The following is a 19,831-nucleotide window of genomic DNA, read 5'->3' on the forward strand; positions in this document are numbered from 1 at the left end:
TGGTGACATTCAGCAGGAAGCCTTTGTTGATGCCTCCTTGCCAAAGCTGAGTGGTTTGTGTCTCCTACGTAGTCCTCCAGTGCCCCTGTGCTTATTCCTATCTTAGTAAATATCACACTCTGTTGTAATTGTTGTTTACGTAGCTTTCTTTCAGTTACACTGTAATGCTCTGTTTTGTTATCGTAGCCTTATTGCCGAGCACAGCCTAACCTGGCCTATTGTAAGCAGTTAATAAATATTTGTTTAATTAATGAGTAATGGAATGGCTGAGAAATTACAGTACAGTTTTAGTTTTGAAGCTTGAGCACACAGCTCAGCATCGCTATATTGTTGGGTTTAATCAAGATAATGTTCTGTTAACAGGAAGGAAATAGCACTGAAAATTTCTTTACATGGATCAGAGTGACAGTACATACTAGACCTATTCTGAGCAATTTAGTTCTCTATATTTGAATATGGCAGTAAATAGAATGGAAATTTCTTAAATAAGAAGTTAGGTAATTATTTTATTTCTTGAAAAATACTTCCATAGTCTTTATATTTTTTGTTTGCTTGTTGTTTTTAGCTTGGATCTAAAAGGTTTATGTAAAAGTACCTTGATATTCTGAACAATCCATTAGACAAATAGGTGCTGCAGTAATTTATAGATACCTTTGTGTTCCAGGCATTATGCTGCACATTATACATGTATTATTTCGTTAAACTTCTCTCCCCAAACAATTCTGAAATAAGTTCAGTTATCCTAATTTCACAGATGAAAGAATGCAAGATTGAGGGTGGAGTGACTAGGATTCAAACCCAGGCCTCCTGATTCTCCCAGAATCTAGCACCCCTTTCAATTTCGTTTGATCCTCAGGACAAATAAAGATGAATTCCTCCCCTCCCTTATGTCTGGAATTGTATAAACACAGTATTGCTTTAATAGAGTTTTATCCATTATAAAGTCTCTATGACTGAGGGTATAAATCCCACTGTCAAATAATACGAATCAGAATTAGAAGTTATATAGGAATAGGAATGAACAGTTTAGAGATACTAACAGAAATGACATAAAATACAATAAGAAACATTAAATATGTATGTCAGAGTTTTGGCGCAAAGAGAGGTCAAGGTGTTGGTCTGAGTTAGAGAATGAGGTGGCTGTATCAATCTGTGTGCCTGTGAGGGCCTTGGGCAAAGGTACCTGCTTCATGACAATGCCAATATCATACCAATAATTTTCAAAAAAATTTTCCGAAACAACAAAATTTAAAAGAAATCACTTTTAGAGTGTATTTTTCATGTTTGCAACAGTTCTGAAAAATTGCCCAGGAAATTTCAAATACATAATATATATATGTACACATGTATTCATGAATATATATATTCACAATGAATATAATAACTTAGCATATAGAAATATCATCCTAGTTAACCAGTGAGAAATATGTAAATATAATTAAAAACTGGAAGAGTGATACTAAGCTTTTGCCATTGAGAGAAGTTTAAATATAAGACCTTAGAATATTTTTGGAGGATTGAGATGGTAAGCAAACAAGCACTTTGACTGCAGAGTCAGAGAAGTGCAATATTTGGGAAAGCTACATTTGTAGGCTTTAGTTTTGTCATCTAGAAAATGGAGATAATGATAGTACCTACCTCAGGGGCCCTGGTGACACAGTGGTTAAGAACTTGGCTGGTAACCAAAAGGTCACCAGTTCAGATCCACCAACCACTCCTTGGAAACCCCATGGGGCAGTTCTGCTCTGTCCTGTAGGGTCACTTTGAGTTGGAGTTGACTTCATGGCAACAGGTTTTTGGTTTTACCTCAGTGACTTGCTGTGCAAATTAAATGAGAAAGTGATTGTAAGGTCTGGCTTATAGTAAGGAATCAATAAATGCCAGCCATTACAAGTGTTGTTGTTGATGGGAATGTTTTATCATGCTACTATTGCTCTCAGAAAAATGAACATTTGCATTGTTTTAATTGAGTCCCTATGTCAAAAGAACCATCGAGTAAATTTTGTATCTGGGGAGACTTAACTCAAGTTTTGACATTTACTAATCATATTATACTAATCGTATTATACTAGACCGAGATTTGAGGATAATGTGCAGTTATCTGGAGCCCTGGTGGCACAGTGGTTAAGTGATTAGTTGCTAACCAAAAGGTAGCAGTTTGAATCCATCAGCTGCTCCTTAGAAACCCTATGGGGCAGTTCTACTCTGTCCTTTAGGATCGCTATGAGTCAGATTCAACTCGATGGCAGTGAGTTTTTTGTTTGCTTTGTGCAGTAATTTTTGGTGGCTACACAAGATCTCATCAGCATGCATTTATTCCATAGGAAAGAGTGAACTTTATGATTTTTCATCTTTTATTGCATTTGGGCAAGCATTAACAGAATCGAATGCTTCTTTCATTAATTAGAGAATGGTTTCATTTCTGGTGAATTCTAAGTGCCAGATTAAAACAATCTCGGCTGGTGTCTACTGATGCCTTAAAAGTTGACTAAGAATGGATTGGACGGGACAATGGGTTGGAGAAGAATGCTGGTGAGGAGTGAGCTTCCTGGATCAGGTGGACACTTGAGACAATGTTGGCATCTCCTGCCTGGAGGGGAGATGAGAGGGTGGAGGGGGTTAGAAGCTGGCGAAATGGACACGAAAAGAGAGAGTGGAGGGAGAGAGCGGGCTGTCTCATTAGGGGGAGAGTAATTACGAGTGTGTAGCAAGGTGTATATGGGTTTTTGTGTGAGAGACTGACTTGATTTGTAAACTTTCACTTAAAGCGCAATAAAAATTATTTTTAAAAAAGTTGACTAAGATTAGGCAACACTCACACATTATTGTTAGTCAAAGTATACGTCTCAGAAAATAAAACCATGCCTAGCACATCATATGCTTCCTGGTACATTCTTTAAATGGAGGAATTGGAAACCAGGAACAGTTATTTTTGGATTAAATTATGCTTAGTTGTTAAAAAACTGAAACAAAACAAGGCCCTTGTTTCTACAGAATGAGCAATTAGGTTTAACTTTTCTTTCTTAAATAAGCCACTTAACATTCTGTGGTGGAGTAGTTCAGAAGTTCAGTTAAGTTGATATATACACCCCAAGTTCTTATTCTTTTCTGAATTTAATTAAACATTCTTTTTACAAGAGACTTTTTAATATGAGAAGTCATGAATTTTGAAGAGTTTAGCTAGAACTTCACTAGTAGCATCTTTCCTGGTGGTTCTATTCCTATACGAATTCAAACTATAAATGTCACGTTGACCAAAGAAGCACCTTAAGAACTTTCATTTCATTCTGGTGTGTTGGAAAGAGTTCAGAACTAGTTAGAATCCTGGCGTTGTTACCTTGGGCAAGATGATTAGCATTTCTGGCCTTGGGTATGTCATATGTAAAACTGTGAAACTGCTACTTACTTTCAGGGCTAGTGTGAGAATTAAGTGAGATAATGCCCATAAAATGCCTAGGATGTTGTCTGGCACATCACCGTTGCTCCATTGCCATTAAGTGGATTCTGACTCATAGTGACCCTACAGGATAGGGTAGAACTGCCCCATATGGCTTCCAAGAGTGCAATTTTTACTGAAGTAGACTGTGACATCTTTCTTCCATGGAGCATCTGGGGAGCTTGAACCACCAACCTTTTGGTTTGCAGACGAGTGCTTAATCACTGTGCAACCAGGGCTCCTTGTCTGGCATATAACCAAACCCAAACCTGTTACTGTCGATTAGATTCTGACTCATAGAGACCCTGTAGGACAGAGTAGAACTGCCCCATAGGGTTTCCAAGGAGTGGCTGGTGGGTTTGAACTGCCGACCTTTTGGTTAGTAGCCAAGCTTTTAACCACTGCACCAGCAGGACTTTGTAATATCTATAGACAGGAGAAAATAAGCTAAATGGTATCTAAGGATTTTTTCCTCCATTTTAGGTTTTTGTGAGGCTGAAACAATCTCAGCACTTCTCTAGATTAAGGAATTTCTTAATGGTGCCTATTTATGTTAACACTTCTTTTAGGAACAATTAGGTCACTTAAGAAATTTGCCTGTCTACTGAGTAAGGACTTGGAACCAAGGAAGAGAAAAACTGGGATAACTGATTGAAAGCTTTGACTCTTACTCTTTGAGTAGCCTTTCTGGACAGTCTTGAATTATATACACATTGTGGAAGAGTCGATTGTGATTCATGGTGACCTCGTGTGTCAGAATAGAAGTGTGCTCTACAGGGTTTTCAGTGGTTGATTTTTTTGGAATAGATTGCCAAACCTTTCTTCCCAGGAACCTCTGGGTGAATTGGAACTTCCAACCTTTGGGTTAGCAACTGAACACATTAACTGTTTGCAGTACCCAAGGACTCTTGAGTTATATGTTAACAAACAAACAAACAAACAAAATACCTGTTGCCTTTGAGTTGATTCTGACTCATAGCTATCCTATCGGACAGAGTAGAGCTGCCCCACGGGGTTTCCACGGAGCAACTGGTGGAGTTGAACTGCCAATCTTTTGGTTCGCTGTCTATCACTTAAACCATTGCACCACCAGGGCTCCCTTGACTTATATAAGTAAATAAAAATCTTTTTTAATTCTCTAGTATTTAATGTTTTAAAATATTGTTTCTTCATTTTCTTTCAGAACACTTGATGTTTCGGTGAGCTTTAATGGAGGAAAATCTGTCATCTCAAGCTCATTAATAGTCACAGCTACAGAATGTGTAAGTATGCATAGAAGTTACTTTCTAAAAATAGCTCTGTCTAGAAATAATTTGCATAGTCTCAGTGTTGTTGCATACTACAATGAAGAAGGTAAAGGCAGTAACATTGGAAACCAATAAAAGAAAAACATGTACAGATTTTTAGATGGCTTTGTCATTTAACTTCCTTTTAAAGGGATTTCAGGATACTATACATTTTATTTTAACATTTATAAAATTCAAAAGTCATATTTAAAATTGAAATTAGGTAGGAGAAGGATTTCCAAAAAAAGGTATTTTTTCTTAAAACATTAAATGTATAAATAAATAATTTTTTGACATAAAGTTTAGATCTTAGTATCTAAGGTATTTATCATTAATGTTTTAAAATTATTGGCTTCATTGTTTTGCCCATCTTAAGTGTGGGTGCTTTGTAACAAGAGTAGGGAATTGATTTTGATAGCATAATATCTTAGTTAAAACTATGTTGAAACTATATTTTAGTTATGATTACTGACTTATATTGCCTAAGATACAATATTAGAATGTTGAATATGAAAACATGAGCACTACAAGGAACTGAACACAGTCTATATTTTCTCTGTGAAAAATATATAAATCAAAGCAAAAAAAAAAAAAAAATTCTGCCCTTTAAAAGACCAAAATCCCAAACCTAGATATTTTCTCACGTCTAATGATTTCATAGTTTTTACATATTTATCTCTTAGTTTAGGAGGCATTTGCCCTCCAGAAAATAAAACAAAACAACTCAATGTTACATATATACAGTTTTTCATTGTAAGAACATGTTGTGGAGAAAAGGCACGTCTATTAAGATTCTTAGGCTGCCGTTGAACTCCCTGGATAACTCTTTAAACATACCTGCTTGTATTATGAAAATAGTTAGGTTTTTTTCATCTGTGATGCATGTTGCAATTTGGAGGTTTTGTGAATGTTGCAATTTGTAGGCTTTATGGTCTTTCAGGATGTGGCTGACGTTACAAACATTTTGTGGTATATGGTTTCTCGGTGTTTAACTCATTGAAATGGTATTCTTACTGTATCCTTCCTCCCATTGTGCACCTCCAGCCATCTCTGTTCACCATTCTTCCACACAAGCAGGAAAACAAGCCTTTGTCCTTATTCTTTAACCATACATGATTCCAGTGTACTGAGATGCTGAGGTTAAATGACTCATCTGCAGTTTATAGGTCATATGCTCTAAGGGAGTCGTCCTAGGTCTTACTAGTTCTTGGATGGTTGAAGATAAATAATATGATTTCAGAAAAAGGGACATTCCTTGTGTCAGAGATGGGGAGCAAACAAAGGGGCAAGTTGCAATATTAAATATGGGGGTTGAGGTAGGTCTTTCTGAGAAGGTGAGATTTGAGCAAAGACTTGAGGAATGTTGGGGGATTAGCTCTGAAGACCATCTGAGGGAAGAGTGTTCTAGGCAGGGGGAGTAGCTAGAACAAAGTCTAACATGGGATTGCATCTGACAAGTTTAAGGAACACCAGAGTGGTCTGGGAGACTGGGGTGGAATAGCCAGGGGAGAATAGGAAGGGATGAGAGAAGAGTGGGGGTGGGGGTGGGTGGTTGGCAGGTGGTGAGCAGATCTTCTAAGTCCTATGGTCCTGTAATCATTGTAAGAATTTGAGTTTTTCTTCTGAATGAAAGCGGGAGCCATTGGAAGGTGACATGGTTTAACATAATGTTTTTAAAGGTTCACTCTGGCAGCTGTGAGAAAGTAGACTTCAGGTAGGGACAAAAGTAGAAACATGGAGACCAATTATGTGGCTATTTCAGTAATCTAGGAGAGGGAAAGTATGGTTTCACTAGGGTGATAGCAGTGGAGATGGTGAGAAGTGGTTGGATTGGAATATATTTTAAAGGTGGAGCCTCTTGGATGTCCTGATAGATTAGATGTGGGGTTTGAGAGAAAGAAAGAGATTAATAAGTTTCAAGAGTTTAAGACTGAGCAAATAAAAAGATGATTGCCATCAGCTGAATTGGGAAGGCTATTGGTAGAGCTCCATAGGGTTTTTTGTTTTTTTTTTGGTTGTAATCTTTACAGAAGCAGTTCACCAGTCCTTGCTTCCATGGCATCTTCGGGAGGGTTTGAATCACCAACCTTTTAGTTGGTGGTTGAATGCAAAGTGTTTGCACCACCAGGAACCTATAGAGTTCAGTTTTACTCTGTAATACTTGGGGTTGCCAGGAGCCAGAGCTGACTCAATGGCGATGTTTTTCGTTTCTTTGTTTTGTTTTTCTTTATGGGTAGAGCAGTTTTTGGAAGAAGATCAGGAGTTAAGTTTTAGACATGCTGAATGAGAGATGTCTTTGGGTGGCAAAAACAAAGGAAACCCTCAATGAGGTGGATTGACACAATAGCCACAACAATGGCCTCAAACATACAATGAGCATGAAGATGGCACAGGATTGGGCAGCATTTTGTTTTGTTATACGTAAGGTCACCATGAGTCAGAGCCAGCTCCATGACAACTAACAAAAACAACAGCATTCAACATCTCAGTGGATATGTTAGAGAAGCAGTTGAATATACAAGTTCTAGAAAGAGGTCTGTCTGGATTGAAAGTACAAATTAGGGAGTTAGTAACATACGATGGAACGAAGTAGTCAACCAAATGCCACATGAATAGCTTTTAGGAGTTTAGGGCAAGGAGGAAAAGAGTTCCAGAGAAAGGTTTTGTTTTTATGGGGAACCAAGACAAACTGGGCCTTAAAGGGAGGACAGGACTTAAGGAAGGAGAGAGAAAGGGAAAACACATTACAAATAAATTGGAAGTAGTGTGGGAGTGTGTATGGAGTGTTGAGGAAATCATCAGTAGACCCATTTGGGTGAAGTGGAAATAAGGGAAAGAAATAGAAATGATAGACCAGATTATCAATTGCATTAGTTTTGATTTATCCTCCAGGCCTGTGGCTCTCAAACTTCACTACCCAGAGACATCAGTGTTGAGATTAAAAAAAAAAAAAAAGGAAAGAAAGTGAACTACCTTTTTCATAATACTAGATTTATTCAACTTTTGAAGGCATTCTTTTATTCTGAAATCGTTCTTCCTGCCATTTTAATGTTAAAATAAATTTTGATTTTGAAAAATTGGACTGTAGTGATTTGTCAGGCCCTTCTTTTCTCCCCTTTTCCCTCTCTTCCTTTTCCCACCCTTTCTCTGCGCCTGCTTCTCTTCCTTTCCTTTGTGTTCCTTTACCTCCTCCTTCCCCTCTTCTTCCTCCCCTAGTTTGTAAATTTTTATTTGGCAGAATGATTAGCTGGCAAGCTTTCCTGAGCCTTTTTTTTTTTGAGGTTTTACTGGTTTGAAAAATTTTCAAGTCTAACTGAAATAGATAATAGGGTGTTTTTAGAGGGTTTTGAGCACGAATGTGATGGTGCAATGTGCTATTTTAGTAAGATTAGAGGTGCTATGTAAGATTAGAGATGCTATGTAAGACAGGGTAGGAAAAGAAAAACAGTGTTTAAGGACAGCTGTGAGGAGCCAAGTTCTGGATTTAGACGTAAAACTGTAAGTTCTGAATTGAACGATATTAGTAGAAACAGTATTAAACTGTTGCTGTTGAGTCGATTCCAGCTCATAGGGACCCTATAGGACAGGGTAGAACTGCCCCATATGGTTTCCAAGAGCACCTGGTGGATTCGAACTGCCGACCTTTTGGGTAGCAGCCGTAGCACTTAGCCACTAGGCCAGCAGGGTTTCCAGAAACAGTATTAGAAATGGTACTAATGAAGAAATATATACTGTAAAGTGGCTGACTGGTTGTGGAGGGAATGGTTGATTCTAAAATATTGGGCCTAGTAATCTGGAAGAATGATGCTACCGTTGAAAACATCTAGTGATAGAACTGAATGCAAAAAAAAAAGATGTAGAGAATTTCCATTGTAGACCTACTGAGTTAGTGAGGTTGGAGATAAAAATTTAAGATCTCCTTTCATTGAAGCTGTAGGAAAAGAAGATGAGAGGATTTAGGGTTGTGGCATTTCAAAGTAAGAGGAAGACATAGCCTAAATGAAGATATGAACAAGAGAAAGAACAGCTCAGATATGGAAAAAATAGGTAACTTAGCAAATAAAGAAGTCAAAGGAAGAGGGAATTCCAACGTGAAGAGGAAGCAGCATTAGGTGCCTGGAGTGGTCAAGGACAGTGAGGGCAGAGGAACCACAGTGACCTTGATAGTTTATCACATGTCCATGGTTTGAAACCCTCTCTTCTGTGTGGATTTTATTATTCTGCCGATTGTTTTAGGATAAAAAACACTGTGATCCATTTTATCATGTTAATACTAATCACAGGATAATGCTTTTTTTTTTTTTCCTCAGTGGATTTAACCATTATTTCCTATCCAACCTCAATACCTCTGGCATGTAGTAGTAATATAATTTTATAGATACAAAAAGCAAGGCTCTGGGATGAGACTGTTGATTGTGTATTAAATCTCTATGCAAAATAGAAAAGGAAAATACCCAGGCATTTATTGGACTGACATTCAGTCTTTCAGGCTTGTTTGGATGTGGTGATTAGGTGAGATGCAGTTAGTGATAGTACTCATTACCAGGACGATGCTTTTGTCTTTCACAGAGTTTGAAAGCAGAGCAAAATGAAACACTGTTACTCTAGAAATTGATGAATCCTTGTGAAAGTCTCACAACTAAAGAAGCTGCCCCCCTCCCCCATATGCTTCAAGGGCATTCTGGCTTAGTCCTTTCAAGGCACTTACCGCACTGAGCTGTAATTTCCTGTTTACTTGTGGGTCTTTCATACCAGTCTTGAAATGTTGATGGCAGGACCTGTGCTTTGCTCTGTCATTCCCTCCTATTGCCTGGTCCTATGCACAGGGCACTCCACAACTAGTTGTTAAATGAATAAATGAAAGTAGCCGTATATCTATTTAAAAGTGGGGAAACTAAGATTTAGATGTTAGAGATTTAAGATTAGAATCTGAGGAGAATTTCTATTCAGGCAGTCATTTCTCTTATATCTATTCTCAGATCTCTTAAATGCATCTCCGCTTAAAAAGATACAGCAAAAAGATGTCTCTCATTTCTTGGAACCACTACGTTTCTTCTGACTCTTTAGTAATAATAGTGCCAGTAACATTTTCTAAGCGTGCATTTAAGGGCTAAGCACTTTACATGTGCTAAGTACTTTATGGTCATATCCCATATTCACAGCCCAAGAAGAGAGTATAAAAAAAAAAAAAAAAATGAAGTACTTTACGGTCATATCCCATATTCACAGCCCAAGAAGAGAGTATAACTACTACTAATTTTATAGGTGAGAAAACTGAGAAACAGAGGCCACCTCTAATCTTTATAGCATGTTTGTACAAACACATTAAAACATGGTGCTTCTTGTATTAGGTGGACCCAGACCTCTGAGAGGGTACACGACTCGAAGAATGGAACGTGTTCTGAGTTCACCCCCTACTGCCAAGGGAGGGAGGGGAGCCTGGAAGGTTAAGCTTACTTGATTAGTTTCACAGCCTAATCACGCTACCAGTTGCCTTCCAGTCAATTCCAACTCATGGCTACCCTAAGTGTTTCAGAGTAGAACTATGCTCCACAGGATTTTCAATGGATTATTTTTTGGAAGCAGATTACCAGGGCTTTTTTTTCGAGGCACCTCTGGGTGAACTCAAACCACCAATCTTTTGATTAGCAGCAAGCACATTAACCATTTGCACCACTCGTGGACTTCCTAGGGACACTAGAATTGAGAACTGAACCCAAGTCTACGCTCCCTGGCTTGAACATTTCAACAATCCGCCATCTATAACCAGATCCTCAATTAGTTTATATAGGACAGGGATTGGCACAATTTTTTTCTGATACTAAGTATTTTTAGATTTTGAGGCCATATGGCCTATGCCCCAACTACTCAGCTCTGCCATGGTAGCACAAAAGCATCTATAGACACTATGTAAATAAATGATTGTGGCTGTGTTCAGTAAAATGATTTACGTACACCACAATGTGAATTTTATGGAATTTTCACATTCTATGAAATATTTTCATCTTTTGATCTGTGTAATAATGTAAAAACTGTTCTTAAAACCCAAAACAAACAAACAAAAAACTTCAAACCTGTTGTCGTCTTCCATTCCAACTCATAGCGGCCCCTGTAGGACAGTACAGAACTGCTCCATAGGGTTTCCAAGGAGTGGCTGGTGAATTTAAACTGCTGGCCTTTTGCTCAGCAGCGAAACACTTAACCATTGTGCCACGAGGGCTGAATTTGGCCCTAGAGCTGTAGTTTGCTGTTTCTTGCTTGATTCAGGAGATTCCAAAAGAATCTATTGAATGCAATCATCACTATTCCGTGACTATTTTTTCTTACCCTAACACCAAATTCATGGAAACAAAATTGTATAGACCCATTTTCCCTTCTCTGTGCCTATTTTATTATAATGTGGTTTCTGTGATTATGTTCTACGTAGATTACAACATATAATTCACTATGGTTTTGAAACTTTTGAATAATTCTTTTCCATAGTTATGTTGCAAGTACAGTAGTGGCTCTGATTTGTTTTTACATTTCTATGAGTCTCTTAACTATAATTTTAGTTATGTATGGCAGAACGAAGTTTTTGATTGTATATTATACTTTGCTTTTAGTGAAGAAAAAAATTAGATACAGATGTGGTTCACAAACAATGTGTTTAGTCATCCCAGAAGATATATTCCTACTATCATAACATCAAACTCAAGGTTTTGTGGTATGTCCCTAGTTTAACCCTTAAAAGAATTTTGTTTTCACAGACTTATCAGTGTCTGGGTACTGAGTCTCAGCCCGAATTCCTCAGTTAACTTTCACACGCGAGTTGTCAGCAAGGCAATTCTGAGTCATGGCAACCCATGTGTTACAGACTAGAACTGCTTCATAGAGTTTTCTTTGCTGTGGTCTTTACAGGAAGGGCCCCTGGAGGCACAGTGGTTAAGAGCTCAGCTGCTAACTGAAAGGTTGGTGGTTTGAATCCAGCAGCCACTCTTCAGGAGAAAGATGTGGCAATCTGCTTCTGTAAAGATTTACAGCCTTAGAAACCCTGTGGGACAATTCCTCTTCGTCCTAGGGTCACTATCTTAGTTATCTAGTGCTGCTATAACAGAAATACCATTAGTGGATGGCTTTAACAAATGGAAATTTAATTCTCTCACAGTCTAGGAGGCTGGGAGTCCAAATTCAGGGCGCCAGCTCCCGGGGAATGCTTTCTTTCTCAGTTGGTCCCGGGGGAAGGTACTCGTCATCAATCTTCCTCTGGTCTAGGATCTTCTAAGTGTAAGGACACCGGGTCCAAAGGATGCACTCTGCTCCTGGTGCTTCTTTCTGGTGGTATGAAGTCCCAGTCCTCTCTGTTCACTTCTCTCTTTTATATCTCAAAAGAGATAGACTTAAGATACAAGCTAATCCTGTAAATTGAGTCCTGCCTCATTAACATAACTGCTTCTAATCCTACCTCATTAACATCACAGAGGATAGAATTTACAACATGTAGGATAATCACATGAGATCACAAAACAGTGGACAACTACACAATACTTGGAATCATGGCCTACGGAAGTTGACACACATTTTGGAGGGACACAATTAAATCCATGACAGTTGCTTTGAGTCAAAATTAACTCATTGACAGGGCATTTGGTTTGGATTAGTCTCTACAGAAACAGATTGCCAGGTCTTTTTTCTGCAGTACCATTTGTTGGGTTTGAACCACAAACCTTTAGTTAGTAGAGGATCACAAACCATTTGCACCAACCAGGGACCTTCCAGTCTTCTTAGATATCTGAAAATGATACTTGTTTTTCAGGTCTATAGTTAGGATGAATTAATCCAAGAAATGGCCATTAATCTAACAAAAGGCCAATTCTCTGGGTAATAAAGAGAATTATAACTTTTCAGTAGCCTATTTTTGATGTTTTTCTTCAGTATTTTCAGGTGCCACTCAATCCCCCCAAACCATGCTCCAGCTACAGTACTTTTTTCTTGTTCTAGGAAGAAGCTAACAATCTTGCCTCCCACTCCCACCTCCCATAGTATATTCTTATACTTCCTCAGAGAGGTCCTGTCAGTACCCTAGACCAGGTTTGTTCCCACTTTTCATGTTCCTATTGCACTTGCTGGAAACCCCGATGGCATAGTGGTTAAGTGCTACGGCTGCTAACCAAAGAGTCGGCAGTTCGAATCTGCCAGGCACTCCTTGGAAACTCTATGGGGCAGTACTCTGTCCTATAGGGTCACTATGAGTAGGAATCGACTCAACAGCACTGGGTTATTGCACTTGCCTCCAACACTCCTCACACTTGTAATTATTTGTTCAAGGTTTATCTCTCTAGCTAACCAATAGGCTTCATGGAGATTTGTTCAACACTGTATTTAATACCTTGGCATCTATTTACATGCTTAGCAGGTATTAGGTGCTCATCAAGTATTTCGAATGAAGAAATATTTTTTTTTTGCTTCCAGTCATGGTATTTATAGTATTTATTTATTCTACTTAAAAAAAACAGGAAAAATGTCGTTCAAGTATTAAAGTATTTATAAGTGATTTCTTGGCCTGAGGACTATTTAAAGTGATTATGCCTTACTAAAGAGAGAGGAGTCTAGTTTCCGCCTAAGGTACAAATGTATATGTAGTTATATCACTCTTAACTCTACAGTTTGCAGCATGGCCTGAAGACTCATAGGGCCAAAAACTATGTGTTTGACCTTTCCTTAATTTGTTTATAAAGTTATGTGAACAATGAAAATATTTCCCTTTCATGCTCTGTATAAAGGCTCCCACAAATCAAAACAAGGGAAATGGGAAAGACTGCATTTGTGTCCAGGTGGGGGAACGGAACTAATGTCTATGACTGGTCCATCTTGGGGCTGTTTCTCATACATTTATGTCACAGTGAGGTTACATTAGATTCTTTCTCCCTCTGACCCTTCCCCCCATCATGCTTAGCTTCAATATTGCGAAGACTAGGTCTGTTGTTTCTGATGTAGAGACTTAAAATGTTTGTATTTTAGTTTTAATTTTATTTGAGACAAATCTTTGGAATCAATTGAGATGCTAATAGTGCCATAGTAAATGTGTATTTGCTGGGGTGCATAAAGTTTTGAGTACTACTACTAGAAACATTTTTTGAGGGAAAAATGAAGAATTTTAAGTCCCTGTTAGTGCCAGCCCATCTACTTTATATTCTGACTGACAGAACCACTGTCATTGTTGTTAGGCGGCATCGAGTCGATTTTGAATCACAGCGAAATCATGACAGTGTACAGCTGCCCATAACCACAGTCAGTCAGCAAAGTTTTCTAAATTCTCTGCTCACTCCACAAGCACAGAAAGAACAAACTAACCACTAAACTTTTATCAGAGTCATGCCCTCTCATCCCATGTCTTTATTTTTGAACATACGGTGTGAATTCTAAGAAAAGGGGAAACAAATGTTCATACAGGGTCGGGGTTTGGGAGAAATACCTGTTCCCTTGGAAACTTTATCTCCACACTAACAATTCAGTAAACACTCTGCTTTGTATCTGTGGCTTTCACAGTGTTATTCTTTTGCAGTTGCAGTTGCCTTCTCTCAGTTGATAGGTATACTCCAGACGTGGAGTATACAGCAGCCAGTAGGTTGGGCATAGTCCCTGCCTTCAAAACCCATAATGGATTGTGGCAGAAAAGAGAAAAAATTAATCACAAAGCTCATAGATTAATTAATTGCATTGTGATAAATGCTCAAGATTAAAGAGTAGAGAATTATGGATTGCATAATGAGGGAGGGCATTTTCTTTGAGAGCAAGATTAAAGTACAGAGAACTAGGAGTTGTGTAACAGGCAGGGGCATTTTCTAGCCGCCTGACCCAAGGAAGGCTTCCCTGAGGAAGTGGCTTAATCTGAGCCCTGCAGGGTGAGTAGGTAGTTGCTAAATGAAGGGGGTTGGAGGCAGAGCCCAGCGCAGGTTCCTTGAGGCTGGTGGAGCTGGCCATTTAGGGAGTGAAAGAACACCAGTGTTGTTATTGTGCAGGTAGTGCTTGAGCAGCATTGAGAGACCCTCTGATATATGGATATACGAGATTACATTTTTGCCTTGATGTATTGTTAGAGATTGAATTATGCCCCCCGAAAATATGCATTGTAAATCCTAACCTCTATATCTGTGGTTATAATCCCATTTGGGAATGGATTGTCTTTGTTACGTTAACGAGTCAGGATTAGTGTAGGATGTATTTTGACTCAATCTCCTTTTGAGATATGTTGTTGTTAGGTCCCCTTGAGTCCCTTCTGACTCAGCAACACTATGTACAGCAGAACTAAACACTGCCTGGTCCTGCACCATCCTCACAATCGTTGCTATGTTTGATCCTATCATTGCAGCCATTGCGTCAAACCATCTCATTGATAGCCTTCCTCTTTTTCCCTGACCCTCTACTTTACCAAGCATGATGTCCTTCTCCAGGGACTGGTTTCTCATGGTGACATGTCCAAAGTATGTGAGACCACGTCTTACCATCCTCACTTCTAAGGAGCATTCTGGCTGTACTTCTTCCAAGTCAGATTCATTTGTTATTCTGGAAATCGATGGTATATTCACTATTCTTTGCCAACATTATAATTCAAAGACATCAATTCTTCTTCAGTCTTCCTTATTCATAGTACAGTTTCACATGCATATGAGGTGATTGAAAATACCATAGCTTGGATCAGGCACACCTTAGCCTACAAAGTGACATCTTTGCTTTTTGACACTTCAAAGAGATCATTTGCAGCAGATTTGCCCAATGCAATTCATTGTTTGGTTTCTTGATGGTTGTTTCCCTGGGCGTTGATTGTGGATCCAAGTAAAATGAAATCCTAACAACTTCAATATTTTCTCTGTTTATTATGATGGTGCTTATGGTCCAGTTGTGAGGATTTTTGTTTTCTTTATGTTGAGGTGTAATCCATACTGAAGGTTGTAGTCTTTGATCTTCATCAGTATTTCGAGTCCTCTTCACTATCAGTAAGCAAAGTTGTGTCATCTACATATCTCAGGTTGTTAAAGAGTCTTCCTCCTATCCTGATGCTGAGATGTTCTTCGTATAGTCCAGTTTTTCAGATTATTTGCTCAGCATACAGATTGAATAAGTATGGTGAAAGGATACAACCCTAACACACACCTTTCCTGATTTTAAACCACACAGTATCCTTTTGTTCTGCACGAATGACTTCCTCTTGGTCTGTGTAAAGGTTCTATGTACAGTTGGTCTATCTACAGGTATTTGAGATATAAAAGATATTAAACAAGTGATCAGAGTAGTGATGGGGGAAGAGAGATGCCAAGCCACATGAAAATTGCTCAGGAGTAGAAATTCAAGGAGATAAGGACCTTCCTCCATGGTCTCCAGAGAGAGAAGTCCTTCCCCTTTAGCCAGCACCTTGAATTCAGATTTCTAGCCTCCTAAAATGTTGGGAAATAAATTTCTGTTTGTTAAATCCATCCATTTGTGGTATTTCTGTTATAGCAACACTAGATAACTAAGACAGAATTTGGTACTGGAAGAGTGGGTTCTTGCTCTAATAGATACCTAAAATGTGAAAGTGATTTTGGAATTGGGTAATGAGTAGAGGCTAGAAGAGTTTTAAGGTGCCTAATAGTAAATTTTTTTTTTTTAGTAGTAAAAGCCTAGATTGCCTTGAAGAGATGGTTGTTAAAATTATGAATGTCAAAGGTAATTCTGGTGAGGGCTCAGAAGGAAGTGAGGAGAGCTATCTAGAAAATCTGTCATCTTAGAAAATGTGTATGCCACTAGCAACAGAATGTTAAAAAATATTACCAGAAATGTGGATGTTAAACGTGCTTCTGATGAGGCTTTAAAAGAAAATGACCAACATGTGATTGGACAATGGAGGAAGGGCAATGCTTTTTATGCAGTGGCAAACAACTTCTCTGAATTAAGTTCAAATGTTTAATGGAAGGTAGAACTTGTAAGTGATGAACGTGGTCGTGTGGCTGATAAGATTTCTTAGCAAGATATTAAAGGAGTTCTATTGTCTCTCCTTACGGCTTACAGTAAAATTTGAGTGAAAAGAAATGGACTTAAACATGGACTGAGTAAAATGAAAACAGAACTTAAAAATTTGGAAAATTCTGTTGTACAAACTAAGGATACCTGTCCTAGAGTGTTCATCAAGGATGAGGCTACATGATCTTTTGTTAAAGAGATTAAGCCTGTGTCTGATGGATCTACCCAACTACCACAGCAGAAAACCCATCACCTTAGACTGAAGGGTACAGAGAAAAAACAAAAGGAAAGAACATTGTCTTCCTCTCGGAATCCTAAAGACAGGAAACAAGCCAAAGAAGCTACATCTGTTGTCCTCCAAGAAAAGAAAAGAACCATCCTGGAGCAACTTGGAGATCAGCAGAACTGTTGGAAGGAGCATGGGAAGCAGAGCTGCTTGGATGTCAAAGGGTAGAGCCATGGCCTCCTAGGTTTCAAAAAGTCAGATCTTCACCAACTAGGTTCCGAGTGTGGGCCAAGAGGATGGGGCTGCCACCCAAAGCTGAAGGGACGGGACTGCCATGCTTAAAGGGCAGAAGAACCGGGCCTGCTGGGGTCAAAGGGATGGGGTTGCCACTCACATGGAGTAGGGTAATGGGGCTGCCCAAGGCCAAGCAAGCAGAGTTGCCATTCCAGTGGGCCTGGAAGGTGGAGCTGAAGGCCAGGGCGCATGGACTTCCACCCAGAATCCAGAGGGCATGCTCAACACCCAGAGTCTGAAGAGTGGAGCCATTGCCAAATGGTCTTGGAGAACAGAGGATTATTTTCAAGCCTTAAGAGATAATGTAAATTGTGCTAAGTTTTGGACTTGCTCGGTCCCTGTTATCCCTTCTTTCCTTCCATTTTCTCCTATTTGTAATGGAAATGTCTACCTTGTTCCTGTTCCACTATTGTACTTTGGAAATCTGTAACCTGTTTTCATTGAGTTGATTCCAACTCATAGTGACTCATAGGACAGAGTAGAACTGTAGAAACCATACGGTTTCCAAGAATAGTGCCTGGTGGATTCAGACTGCTGACCTTTTTGGTTAGCAGTTGTAGCTCTTAACCACTATTCCACCAGGGTTTAAATTTTGGAAACAGGTGACTTATATTTTAGATTTCACAGGTTCAAAGATGATGAGTAATTGTGCATCAGGATGGAATATGCCTAAAATCTCATCCATATTTGATTTAGATGATTCAGTAGATGAGATTTTGTACTTGGGGTTGATTCAAGACTTTTGTGATGATGTGATGGGGTGAATGTGTTTTGTATATCACAAGGACATGAATTTCAGTGGGCCAAAGGGTAGAATGTTATGGATTGAATTTTTTCCTCCAAAAATATGTGTTGTAAATCCTAACATCTGTGACTGTGGTTATAACCCAATTTAGGAATCGGTTGTCTTTGTTATATTAATGAGACATGATTAGTGTAGGGTGTGTCTTGAGTCAAAGTCTTTTGAGATATAAAAGAGATTAAACAAGCAAGTAGAGAAGAGGTAGAGGAAGGGAGATGCCAAGCCACAAGAAGATCACCCAGGAGCAGAAGCTCAAAGAGACAAGGCCCTTCCCCCAGAGCCAACAGAGAGAGAAAGCCTTCCTGTAGAGTCAGCACACTTCCAGCCTCCTGAGAAAATAAATTTCTGTTTGTTAAAGCCACCCACTTCTGGTATTTCTGCTACAGAAGCACTAGGTAACTAAAGACATGTGTGTACCATTTGCCTATAAGAACCGTTGTTGTTGGTTTGCCATATACTTGGTGGTTTTTGATATTCATCATGTATTATCATTTAAATATGTAAAGTAAAACGTGTTCCATCATTAAAGAGCCTGGGGAAATTTTGCCTAAATTTTTGAAACCAAAATAATCCTTACTCATAGAAAAAAAAGAGGGTCCATAGGGACCATTTGTCTAACCTCAAATAATAGCTTTCCCTACACTCCTTTAAGACATATTTTAAAATGATCTGCAGCACTTTGGAATATTTTTTTATTATTGACTGTCTTAACTGTTATGAAATAGAATATAAAGAGGTGTATATGATTTAAATAATATTAAAGTATATAGTAGAAATCTGGTTTCAATATTATTATGCTTTCTGTATTATCTTCTACTGTTTCCTAAAAAAATATACATACTTGGGATTTGACCCTCAGGTTTGCTAACCGCTTCGCTTTTGTCTTTTGCAACTCCAGTCAAATGGTATTGCAGCCATCATTGCTATATTGGTGTTACTGCTACTCCTGGCCATTGGTTTGATGTGGTGGTTTTGGCCCCTTTGCTGCAAAGTGGTAAGTAAGAAGGATTTACAACTTACAGCTCTACTCTTTTTTTTCTTTTTAAGTAATTTGTAAAAGCTGAAATATGAATGATTGTCGTATTGTTCAACAACACCAAAATTTCAATTATCAAATTGCATTTTAATTGTTTTTATTACTATAATAAATGCTAGAAAACATGTATGCCAATGGATGTTTATTATAAAACTTAGTCTACAAAGAAGTTCAAAATCATGTTTGGAGGGAGAAGAGAAGAAGGTAGGAGAGGTAGTAGGAATAAAGAGTCTCTCCACTCAAGTACACGAAAAATTCAAGTAAAATGTATCATATTGTTCTGCTGGATTCATTGGGAGAAGCTGATTATCTGTTTTTTTCTTTTCTTTTCCTGTGTCTTTTCAATCATTCATTTCCTCTTTGAAAGAGTTACTATTTCAGGACCTTCTCTGCTTGCCTCTCTAAAAAACATTTTAGAAATATGTCATGTTCAAATGTCAGGGTATCTGTTAAATAGTTACTTTTGAGTAATGACAGGTGGTTGCAGTTTGTTTCATTTTTAGTGTTTGCATAAAATCTCTTGAAGAATATGGGTGTGTGTTAGTTTTCTATTGCTACGGCAACAACTTGCCACACACTTGGTGACTTGAAACAACATGAATTGGTTATCTTACAGTTCTGTAACCAAAGCTTCAACACAGGTCTCACTTGGCTAAACTAAGCTAAAAGATATCAGCAGGACTATATCCCTTTCTGAAGGCTCTACGGAAGAATTTGTCTCCTCGCCTTTTCCAGCTTCTAGAGTCTACCCTTGGAGCCTTGGTGGCGCAGT

At 38.5% G+C, this 19,831-nt stretch overlaps 1 protein-coding gene across 2 annotated transcripts in view; it reads left to right on the top strand.

Annotated features, from left to right (window-relative positions):
* Positions 1–19,831, top strand: part of ANTXR2 (ANTXR cell adhesion molecule 2) — a 170,645-nt gene that overhangs the window by 65,798 nt on the left and 85,016 nt on the right. For both annotated transcript variants that reach the window (XR_002786807.2, XM_003414204.4), the window contains exons 11-12: positions 4,620–4,698; positions 18,922–19,017. Coding sequence is in view for 1 of the 2 variants with exons in the window: in XM_003414204.4 (XP_003414252.2) it covers positions 4,620–4,698; positions 18,922–19,017 (175 nt within the window). In the remaining variant the exon portion in view is untranslated. The remainder of the gene's footprint in view (positions 1–4,619; positions 4,699–18,921; positions 19,018–19,831) is intronic.

This window comes from Loxodonta africana, chromosome 5 (assembly GCF_030014295.1).
Source record: "Loxodonta africana isolate mLoxAfr1 chromosome 5, mLoxAfr1.hap2, whole genome shotgun sequence".
Lineage (NCBI taxonomy): Eukaryota > Metazoa > Chordata > Mammalia > Proboscidea > Elephantidae > Loxodonta > Loxodonta africana.